The 12,503-nt window shown below is 36.9% G+C and overlaps 1 protein-coding gene across 4 annotated transcripts in view; it reads right to left on the bottom strand.

Annotated features, from left to right (window-relative positions):
- The window catches only part of IMPG1 (interphotoreceptor matrix proteoglycan 1), an 87,674-nt gene extending 76,010 nt beyond the window's left edge, over window positions 1–11,664 (bottom strand). For 3 of the 4 annotated variants that reach the window (XM_087915120.1, XM_087915113.1, XM_087915127.1), the window contains exon 1: window positions 11,273–11,662. In XM_087915120.1, coding sequence (XP_087771246.1) covers window positions 11,273–11,381 — 109 coding nt within the window. In that variant the 5' untranslated portion in view covers window positions 11,382–11,662. Of the gene's footprint in view, window positions 1–11,272 lie in introns of all 4 variants that reach the window. The other variant, XM_087915132.1, reaches the window with a different exon arrangement.
- Window positions 11,665–12,503: the final 839 nt, after the last annotated feature.

Genomic DNA, 12,503 nt, shown 5'->3' with positions numbered 1-12,503 from the left:
AATAAAGTATCTGGAGTTTCTTCTCAGCTAACATGAGCTGAGGGGAGGCAGGTGGAATTTGCCCATGAATTGGAAAGTAAGTCAATCTCTTCCATCTGTTCCGTTTCTGTAATTGATATCCTGACTATAGAAGCATTCAGTTGTGCATCAGAGCATTCCTTTTCCCCAGGAAGACTTTATAACAAGGTTCAGTTGTGCAATATATAAACAAAGCTTAATTCAGGCCAGGAATCCTGACACATGAGATATAAAATAATATTCAAGAAGGTTCTTCACAATGGGGGGAAAGCCCATCTCATTTCAGTTCTTATGTACTTAATAGTATAGCATTTTGCCAGTTGGCAAACCAATTTCTCTAATCTCTGTACAAATAAACTCAGAGACAGATGTTAGTTCTTGTATGAGAAACCGTCCAACTATTGACAGCACTTTGAGGTAATCCAGACAAGAAGCACCAGCCATGAGTGCTAATGCAACATGTATTGTAAGATTATATTAACAGAATCTTGTAACCTCCCTTCCATCTCACTTTTACAGTCCAAGAAACAAGGGAGATCTCCTTCTGAGACATTTGTCAGGTCCCCACTCCTTCTGTGAGCTAAGCTGCCTCTTATCTGAGCCATGCCTAGTCTGTTGCTATTGCTATTCCTCCTCCTCCTGCTGGAGATTCTCACAAATCATTACAGCCATAAACTAGAATGGGAAATTGAAAAACAAAATATCCTGAAAGAAGGCAATAGTAAATTACTTCCATTGCCCCCCTCTTCCCAACACAAACATTTAAAATTCCAGAAGCATAGGTGCTGAATTCACAACCTCTTTATCTTTGACATTTAATAAACTGAACTAATATATTGGTTTTATTGCATTTTTTATATCTGCATATAACATATTCACCGATGACAATAGTTTTGCCCTTATACTTAGTTCTGTTAATTGTCACAGGCATTTGTCCTATTTTCTGCACATTGAAGAGAGCTGTGGAAATAGTGTATATTGTCATTACAATTCAGTTGTAGATAGGCAGGCATCTGTCATACTCCAGTGATATTTTATTATCACTTAACATTTACATCCAATTTTTCTCCTTCATATTTTTATACTGAAGTGTTCACTGTTTTCCAGAGGAACCTCTTTTGGGCATTATGCTTTGCAACATCTGACTTAACATCAGAGTCACCTATTTTATTTTTACAGTAAAATTGAAACCAACAACAGCCCTCAGTGTTAGCATTCTATTAACAGGAGAAAAATATTATTATAATTATTTACTGCTGAATAATTTTATTGGATTTGAATATTCAATGATAGGTTGTTTTCAGTATAACTTTGGAGCTATCAGAACTTAATTTCTTTCCCAGACAGACCAGAGAGAAATTAAAATTAAAAAGAAAATAAAGACAAAGAAAAAAAGTTACAAAGAATAGGCTTCAGTCTTGACAGAATCTCTCTCTCTCCCCCCCCCTCTCCATCATAATTTCTCTTTCCATAATATATCTTTTCCAATCTTCACAGGGTTTTTTTTTTCCTTTTTCCATTTTTTTAAAAAAGTTCTACTCATTAATAAATGCAGTAGTTGAGCTTTCACTGAACAAACAAATTCATTTTGCCATCTCTGCTAGTTCCAGTATCTTTTCCACCGTTCCTCCATTATGGGTATTTCATCGTCTGTTTTCATTTTTGTGCATATAATAACTTTCTTTACAAGTAGCTTACAATAGTTCATTTTGTGACCATTCAAGTTACAATGGCACTGAAAAAAACTGACTTATGACCATTGTTCACACTTACAACTGTCCCCTTGGTCATGTGATCCAAAGTAAAGTAATAACCAGCAGTCAGCACAGGTTTGTTAAAAAAGATCATGCCAAACCAATCTTATTTCATTCTTCAACATAGTGACTAAATTAGTAGACAAGCAAAATACTGTGGACATAATATACACTGCTCAAAAAAATAAAGGGAACACTTAAACAACACAACGTAACTCCAAGTCAATCACACTTCTGTGAAATCAAACTGTCCACTTAGGTAGCAACACTGACTGACAATCAATTTCACATGCTGTTGTGCAAATGGAATAGACAACAGGTGGAAAGCATAGGCAGGTAGCAAGACATCCCCAATAAAGAAGTGGTTCTGTAGGTGGTGACCACAGACCACTTCTCAGTTCCTATGCTTTCTGGCTGATGGTTTAGTCACTTTGGAATGCTGGTGGTGCTGTCACTCTAGTGGTAGCATGAGACAGAGTCTACAACCCACACAAGTGGGTTGGGTAGTGCAGCTCATCCAGGATGGCACATCAATGCGAGCTGTGGCAAGAAGCTTTGCTGTGTCTGTCAGCATGGAGGGGCTACCAGGAGACAGTCCAGTACATCAGGAGACATGGAGGAGGTCGTAGCATAACCCAGCATCAGGACCGCTAACTCCGCTTTTGTGCAAGGAAGAACAGGAGGAGCACTGCCAGAGTCCTGCAAAATGACCTCCAGCGGGCCACAAATGTGCATGTGGCTGCTCAAACAGTCAGAAACAGACTCCATGAGGGTGGTATGAAGGCCTGATGTCCACTGGTGGGGGTTGTGCTTACAGCCCAACACCGTGCAGGTTGTTTGGCATTTGCCAGAGAACACCAAGATTGGCTAATTCGCCACTGGTGCCCTGTGCTTTTCACAGATGAAAGCAGGTTCACACTGAGCACATGTGACAGACATGACAAGGTCTGGAGATGCCGTGGAGAATGTTCTGTTGCCTGCAACATCCTCCAGCATGACCGGTTTGGCAGTGGGTCAGTAACGGTGTGGGGTGGCATTCTTTAGGGGGCCTCACAGTCCTCCATGTGCTCGCCAGAGGTACCTGACTGCTATTAGGTACTGAGATGAGATCCTCAGACCCCTTGTGAGACCATATTCTGGTGCGGTTGGCCCTGGGTTTCTCCTAATGCAAGACAATGCTAGACCTCATGTGGCTGGAGTGTGTCAGCAGTTCCTGAAAGACAAAGGCATTGATGCTATGGACTGGCCCGCCCGTTCCCCAGACCTGAATCCAATTGAGCACATCTGGGACATCATGTCTTGCTCCATCCACCAATGCCATGTTGCACCACAGACTGTCCAGGAGTTGGGGGATGCTTTAGTCCAGGTGTGGGAGAAGATCCCTCAGGAGACCATCCACCACCTCATCAGGAGCATGCCCACGCATTGTAGGAAGGTCATACAGGCATGTGGAGGCCACACACACTACTAAGCCTCATTTTGACTTGTTTTAAGGACATTACATCAAAGTTGGATCAGCCTGTAGTGTTTTTTTCCACTTTAATTTTGAGTGTAACTCCAAATCCAGACCTCCATGGGTTGCTAAATTTGATTTCCATTGATAATTTTTGTGTGATTTTGTTGTCAGCACATTCAACTATGTAATGAACAAAGTATTTAATAAGAATATTTCATTGATTCAGATCTAGGATGTCTTATTTTTGTGTTCCCTTTATTTTTTTGAGCAGTGTATTTAGATTTCAGCAAGGCATTTGACAAAATAGACCACAACCTACTTCTTTGTAAGCTTGAAAAAAGTGGAATAGATAGCACCACCACTAGATGGACTTGCAACTGGCTGCCGTACTCAACGAGTAGTCCTTAATGGGTCTAAGTATAAATGGAGGGAAGTTAGCAGTGGGGTGCCACAAGGTTCCGTCTTAGGCCCAGTACTCTTCAATATTTTCATTAATGACTTAGATGAGGGAATAGAAGGGGAACTTACCAAATTTGCAGATGATACTAAGCTGGCAGGAGTAGCTAACACCCAAGAAGATAGGCTCAAGATCCAGATGGATCTTGACAGACTAGAACACAGGGCCATATCTAACAAAATGAAAGTCAATGTAGAGAAAAGTAAAGTCCTACACTTAGGGAAGAAAAACCAGAAGTACACATATAGACTGGGTGAAACCAGGCTCAAAAACAGTAACTGTGAGAGGGATCTTGGAGTCTTAGTGGACAACCAGCTAAACATGAACGAGCAATGTGCAGCAGCTGCCAAAAAAGCTAATGCAATCCTAAGTTGCATTAACAGAGGGATACAATTGAGATCAAGTGATATACTAATACCACTCTATAAAGCCTTAGTAAGACCACACCTAGAATATTGCATCCAGTTTTGTTCACCACATTATAAAACAGATGTTGAGATTCTACAAAAAGTACAGAGAAGAGCAACCAGGATGATTCAGGGACTGGAGACTACAACATATAAAGAATGGTTGCAGGAACTGGGCTTGGCTAGTCTAGTGAAGAGAAGGCTAGGGGAGACAGGATAGCAGTCTTCCAATATTTGAGGGGCTGCCACAGAGAGGAAGGGTTCAAGCTATTTTCTAAAGCACCTGTAGGCCAGACAAGGAATAATGGATGGAAACTGAACAAGGAGAGATTTAACCTGGAAATAAGGAGAAACTTTCTGACAGTGAGAACAATCAACCAATGGAACAGCTTGCCCTCGGAAGTTGTGGGAGAGCCATCACTTGAGACCTTCAATAAGAGATTGGACTTCAATCTGTCAGAAATGGTGTAGGGTCTCCTGCTTGGGTGGGGGGTTGGACTAGATGACCTATAAGGTCTCTTCCAACTCTGATTATCTGTTATCTGTCAGACGGTTGACAACTGACTCAGGTTTATGACAGTTGTAGTGTCCCCAGGGTCACATGATCACTTTTTGTGACCTTCTGAACAAGCAAAGTTAATGAGGAAAACAGATTCACTTAATAACTGTGTTACTGACTTAAAACTGCAGTGATCCATTTAACAACTATGGCAAGAAAATTCATCAAATGAGGAAAAATTCACCTAACCAATTTCTCACTTAGCAGCATACATTCTGAGCTGTAGTTGTAAGCCTAGGGCTACCTATATATGAATAGTCTTCCATTGCTCTTTCCTGATTGTCTATTAATATCAGTAAAAAAAGTTCAGAATCAGAGTATTTTGAAAACATATTGCAGGTTGCAAAAGGAGGTCTTGCCTTGGGGGAGGTCTCTTATATTGTATCATATTAAAATTATAATAAGTGTGATGTAATTAAAAGAAATAATTGCACATCATGTAAAAGAGCACCGACACATCTGCAAAAGCCGAGGACTTTGGCACACAAATTAGTAAGGAATTGATAATTTATTGGGAATATGATATAAGTTTGCCAGTGAGTTGCAGAGAGTTTTTTTTTTTTTTGAAAACAATTTTATTGGTTTTTTTTGAGTTGCAGAGGGTTTTAAGCCTGTCACAGATATAAGCATTATAAAATGATATGAACACATGAGCTCAGATGCTCAGAAAGCAATAACGATCATTCTTTGTACTGCTAGGGAATAAGCAAATTGCTGAATGGAAAATCATTTATTTCTTCCAAAAGTTGTACTATAGGTTTGGGATAGGAAGTAAGGGGATGGATTAAAAATACTTAGCTAATTTAGTTCAGTTGATTTATTTTAGGAGCCAAGCCCATTTTTCTGAATTATTCCCTTTGTGCCTGCTTCTACAGGATTTAAAAGTCTTTTTCTCCTAGTCTCCCCAGAGGCTTTTGGGAACATAGAATTGATTGACTGCAGGAGGGAGGAGAAGCGGGGTGGTGGTGGAAATGAACATGCTTAAAATAATTTGGGAGTCAAATTGCAGGCTTTTCTACATGTTTAGTGTAAAGCATAATTGACATTAAATCACATTGGAAGCATATATTTGCAACATTTATCTGAAAATGCAAAATACAGTTGGCAAACACGTTTAGTATTATCACATTCTTTCATATTGTTCAGTGTGCTTGGAAACTACTGTAAATTGATTTATTTAAAACCGAAACACACATACTTACCCTCACTACAATATAGATACAAAGAGCATGACCACTAGCGGCATCTTAAATGAACAATAATTTAGGACACAGCCACTTCACCAGCAGCCTATTAATTTGGATCATTACTGGGTGAAGAACCTTTGATTTGTGTCATCTCTTGTCCTCTGTAAGATTTTGTTTTGGTTTTACTTGTTACTGCTGAAGTTTTTTTTTTACAAGATGTGAAGATTTTTAAAATACTGTGGAAAGAAATTATATAACTTACTGAATATAATAGCTATCCCAAATTATTTTCCTAGGGATCAAATTTTTCCCATGACTTACATTTCAAGGTCATTCACAGGTTTTGTGTTAGAGAACTGGTTAGATGAAATTCAATCAATCTGATACGACCTCTGTTATTCCATTGTGGATAAAGAATATAATTTGCAGAGTGTTATATGGGTATTTAGTAGATGCCTATGTTGATCTTTTTTTAAAAAAAATCTGACTTTTTAATATGTTTATTCATGGCAACGTCATCAAAATTAGTCTTGCAATATAATTTGTATTTTAATCAAGCTATTTATTCCTTCATTATTTCTGATCTGGAAGGTAACAATTTGGACTTACTTTAGTGCTAATATTTTTTATTTCTTTTTTTCTAAATGAATAGGCTAGTAATTTTTTTGGTTTATTTGCATATTCAAAGTTTTTCTGTTTATTTATTTCTCTTTTCAACAGAAAAGAATACACGTAGTTCAGTATGAACTGGAGTTCTAGGTTCTCTTTGAGCTTGATTGCTAGCAGATGTTTCATTACCCAACTAGGTAACTGTCAAGGTTCTGACAATCACCCCCATTCAAATTATGAGTCTCTAGCTGCATCTTTCAGAGTTTTAAAAAAACCATTTATTAGGAGTGAACATGTTGGCGTTACCTGGATGCAGCTGACACTGAGATGCATCATTCATCTCACCCTTGACCCTGGTCTTCCCCCACCCCCTGGATGTATATTCTCCAATGGGATACATTCATAGCCAAGAGTCATCAATCATGCTCTCCAGTAATAATCTTGTGTGCCAGAAGCTTCGGCTGCCTAGCAATTATCTATGAAAATATTTAAGGTATGCATTACTCCCCCCTTCCTTTCTGCTGACAACTCTAAAAGACCAGAGAACTATTTTTCAGTTGGCAGTAACATTATCAGTGCTGGGAAGTGTTTGGTTAACTTCCTGTTTACAAACAGTTTTTGCCTTGTCATTGTTAGTGAGGGTGTGGTCTTTGATTTCCTGTTTTTCTTTTAAGGATTGGACTGAATTCAATGTTTCAGTTGGATTTGAAAAGGCAGCATAGGAAATGTATCAACATATTTCAACTCCGGTGTTGGAGAAATTTCTTGATAAGGCCGCACAGAGCCAAGAAAAAAAAAATAGACCATATCAGTCCAAAATTCTCATGTGAGGCCCAAATCAACAGGCCCAAATGATATTTTGGATACATTATGCAAAATTCCAGCTCTTGCTTTTACAAGTTGGGAAATACTGGGAAAACTGAAAGAAAAAAAGGAAGGGAGGAGGGAGGAAAAGGATGTGTATGACCAGAAAGAAGCAAGGATTTTATTACAGCAGTGACGAGTGCGCCATTGGAGGATTTGAAGGAGCAGGCTGGGAACAGGTTATCATAGAGAAGGTCTATCTATATAATCCAGGGATGCCCAACCTTGGCAACTTTAGAAGTCCACAGGTCTTTAAGTTGCCAAGTTTAGATACCCTGAAGTAATCTCTAAAAATTGACAGTAATTTGATAGCACATAATCAATACCTAACACTGCATATATTTATATATCTGCATATCCAAGGCCAGCATATTGTTGGAGTTGAAGGGGTTTATGAAGATGGTTCCCAAGACCCCTACTGCACATTTCCTTTTTTTAACCTTTTGGTGATAATTTTATCCGAGATTGCATTAAATAGATACAATTAATATAAACTATAAAAAGTAAAAAAGAAAATCACAAAAAAATTGAAAGAGATAATTTTCTCCTTTATCCCAGCAAGTATAAATAACTTTAACAACTTATCCACATCTTTTAAAATCAACAATCTCTTCATCCTATACATCATCTCATTCTCCATTAATAAATATTTAAAGCCTCATCATCCATCCTAATAAGCAAAAGTCCATTAAGGGTTACCAGAAATAGCAACATATCTATTATAAACTTGATCTAATAAACCCATGTGAATTCCTTCCTTTGACATTTATATCTCATTTTCTATCTACAAACAAATCCCCTAAACCTCATCATTCAAATCTAGTTGATAAAGATCCAATAAAAATTGCAAGATAACAGCATAACTGTTTTAACCTTAATCTAATAATTTTAAAATGCAATAAATGAGTTCTTTCTCATATACCTCTTATCTCTAAACAAAACCTTAAATCAACCATCCTCCAAATTACAGTCTGATTTCCAAGTTATAACAGATGGAAATGTGGACCTTTTTTCCAAACAAATCACTGCAATAATTTTATCTCTTTTATGGGCACATCAAACTAAGAAAATGTTCTATTGGCACATTCAATTTTTAATCCTATGCAATTATATTTTGAAAAGGTTCATTAAAATCAAAATCAGTGAGGGTGACTTCTGACAAACTACATCTAGGACTGGCTGTTAAACTTTGGAAATTCAAATATATTCCAGTGTTAAGGATTATGAATATGAGTGAGAGGGATGATTTATGTGTGTGCATGCACTATCAAACATCAAATGTTTTAAATCATATTTTTAAAATGAGGGGTTGAAATTTTTCCCAGACAAGATATAACATAAACAGACCAAATTCAACACTATTTGTTATATTTTTACAGGCTGTCAAGATATAGATGTATACTTTGCTCAGTGTTAAAACATATGCAACAGAAGAATTCTAAATTCAGCCAACCAAGGGCTTTTTGCAAAGAATAAGAAAAAAAAATATTTTTTAAAAATGCTATCCCTTTCTTTTCCCACCTGACTTGGTTATACTTCTGCTTTTTAAAAAACATCTTATCCACCAAATATTTTTAAGAAGAATTTTTATTGCTTCACCTGGTGAAGATTAGTCGTCACTTCTATCAAGAAGCTTTAGATATTTATTAATTTTCCAGAATGCCAAGCCACACTCACTTTGGTTTTCAGATGAAGGAAAATACTTACCAATAATATGAGATACTGCTCTATCTGTCATAGGCACTCAGATAAGAACCAGCGTCCCTCCTTAATTGTAATCATTAATATAAAATTAACCCAATTGCTATAACCACATTGTTACCAGTGTTGTTATTTATTATATACACTATTCATTTGTAGCTATGTATTTCATTGGATTTGTTTGTGTTCTATAGATGTATGGAGATATGAACAATATTGAATGAAGCTAAAGTTTATGAGACCACTTCAAAGCAGGCCAATGAGGCAAAAGAGTTTGTCTTGCAGTTTTTGCAGTGCAAACATACCAAAGTGGAGATAATTAAGAAAACTTAACAAGGAATGGTTCTCAAAACATGGGATTATTTCATGAGAATTGGATGATAACAAAGTAGGGTAGTATCAGGAAGTATACGAATTGGATTCACCAAGCTTAGTTAAAAAGGAATTGGAGGCTAAAACATTTGAAGAATGGTTGTAGGAATTGGATATGTCTAATCTGAAGAAAAGAAGGACTGTGGTGACATGATAGTAGTGTTCCAATATCTAAGGGGCTGGCACAGAAAAGAGGGATCAACCTGTTCTCCAAACATTTGAAGGCAGAACAAGAAGCAATGGATAGAGACTAATAAAGGAGAGAACCAACCTAGAACTAAGGAGAAATTTCTTGATAGTAAGAACAATTAACCGGTGGAATAACTTGCCTCCAGAAATTGTGGATGCTCCTACACTGGAGGTTTTCAAGAAGAGGTTGGAGAATGATTTGTCTGAAATGGTATAGATTTTCCTGCTTGAATAGAATAGAATAACAGTTGGAAGGGACCTTGGGGGTCTTCTAGTCCAACCACCTGCATAGGCAGGAAAACCTACACCACTTCAGACAAATGAGCAGGGAACCAGACTAGAAGACTTCCCTTCTAACTCTGTTATTCTGTTAGAAAGTCTAAAACTGAATGGGAACTGTAGTCCTTTGAACTCATCACAGAGACCATGGCATTGGTCATTTCTCTAGGCACGCTTCCACTTCAATAGGATTTTTCTGGAACTGTAGCCTAGTCTGAATTAGGGATAAGGGATAAGTTGTGTATGTGGTGTGTGTGTGTGTGTGTAAGGGAGAGGGAGAATGAGATTGAAACTTTTAGTTCAGAAAGTATAATAAAAAGTTGTAAACCCCTGTAATTATTTTGATGTCTGGAGAAATGCAGAGAAAAACTAGCAATGGAATAAAACTCCTTTAAGAAACCAACAGGGCTCCCTTTATGAATTTGTATGGGCAACTTGTTGAGTAAATTTATTTTAATTTTTATAAAATGCCAGTTTAACTGCAAAAGCCATATAGCTATAGCTACATTTTGCTTAACGCTTTAGCGAAGCATTCATTTCCCACCCTCCCCTGGCATGAAAATAGTACTTTTAGAATACTATTAAACTACTATATTGATTTAGAAATGAAAACTAGAACAACAAATAATAGTCTAAAAAGTCAAGTTAAGATTTGTAATACTTATGTTTTCCTCACAACAAACATCTATTTATTGATTACATAATTAAGCTCATTACAGGTACTAGAAAAGTCAGTAAATTATGCTAAATTCCAACTGGAAATCAGACTTCCGGTGGCTATTGATCTTATATTTTTCTTTAATACTGGTGTTGTAATAAAAATGTCTTTGGTTCTGATAAATGTACACATTTATGTATGCTAGTTCCTCCTAAATCCTCTGTGTTAATTTGGAGCATGACAACTTCTATTAATCAGAAATGCTTCATCTAAATATATACAGCGATTCCCAAATGTAATATTGAAATCAAAGCAAAAAAGTTAGTTAAAAATAAATTTGAATGAGCTTCAGGATAGATATGATATTTTTTTGCTTTTCCAGAAAATGTTTATTGCCTCTTTTGGTTTTTGAAATTAATGGCTCTCACTGAAAGTTCTTAATTGAAATATGACTATATTTATCAAAAGTAATTGCCTTGATGCATGTTAACATTAGTGCTCTAAAATGAAGAAATTATTTCTATGCTTTGTAGACTCAAAAGTTTCCTGGGACATTTTTTTAAATGTAAAGGATAAAAACAATTATTTATTATATTAAGATTTATAACAGGAAATCGGAATAACCTACGTCTATTGCAACTATATCTTAGTTTAAACAAAACATATGTTACAGTCACATCTTTCTAATTCTCCATTACATTATTCCCACTCCATCATCTAGTTGAAGTAACATATGTACAGTACACTTTAATTCACACTTACCTTTGCTTCCTTGAACTTGGAGTGTGAAACAAATTATAAGACACATTAATCCAATTTTGAAACACATGCTTTTTTGTCTCCTAAAAAAAATATCCTTCATAATTTTCATGAGTAGTCATGCAGAAAAAATGAATTAGGAATGACTTAATAAGAGATTTCCCTTTAAAGTAAGGGAGTAAAATGCCCAAATCTCCTACCAGTTGACTTTTTAGAAAATGTGCTTCCAAATATATATTTTACAATGTCATCTAGTCCAGCGTATAATAACAGATGTGGCATATAAGTACTGAGCAAATTCTCAAGCCAACATTTCTAAGCCAAGGGAATGGAAGAAGGACCAGAGTAATAATTCTGAGAGAGTGACAAAGTTTGAACAATAAAGCAGTCTCTGTTTCTGGAATAAGCTCTTTATCTGCTGCTCAGACATAATCCCTCTTATGGTCCAGCTGAAAGAACTACCTTCATCTTATTAACCTTCTGGAGTGTCATCTGTCAGCCTTTTTTTTTAGTAGACCCCAGTAAACAATAGAAGTCTTCTTCTATTGATGATTACTTGCCTTTGGACATTCAAGCCAGGTGGCTTATGTTACTCTGAGAAGCTCTGACAAGTGACAATGGCAGAAAAGTGTGTTATTGCAAGAGAAGGATTCATAGCTAATGAAATCCCTCCAGCAAGGTACTGTGTGCAGCTTTTCAACTTGAAAGCTGGGAAAAGGCTGTGTCTTAAGCATTGTCCAGACAAAGAATGTCATTCCTTGGCAGAAAAGCTGTGGAGCAATCAACATATGTTCCAAATTAGAGAGGGGAGTACAGATGGGATGGTGATTGACGTAGAAGGGAGGTTGATGCAAATTGTGCATTAGTTATACCCTTTCCTGGACCAACAGACCCTGTTCACAGTCACTCACTCTCTAATCTATGTCTTGACCACTGTAATGCACTTAACATGGGGCTATCCTTGAAAAGTATTTGGAAGCTTCAATTGATGTAAAATGAAATGATCTGCATGGTTTTATGCAAGTCTAGATTTGCACATGTTACCTCTCTTTTGCTGCATTGGTTGCCAATTTGCTTTCAGGTCCAATTCATGGTGATAGTTATCACTTATATGGCTTGAGGCCAAGTTATTTGGAAGACTCCTGTTTCCCAATTATGATTTATCCAACTGATCAGATCAGATAGGCAATGTTTGGGTTAGAAGGACCACCTAGTGGGACTAAGAAGAGCCTTT

Source organism: Pseudonaja textilis, chromosome 1 (genome assembly GCF_049901715.1).
Source record: "Pseudonaja textilis isolate UNSWEBS1 chromosome 1, rPseTex1.2, whole genome shotgun sequence".
Lineage (NCBI taxonomy): Eukaryota > Metazoa > Chordata > Lepidosauria > Squamata > Elapidae > Pseudonaja > Pseudonaja textilis.
This window is presented reverse-complemented; position numbering and strand designations above follow the sequence as displayed.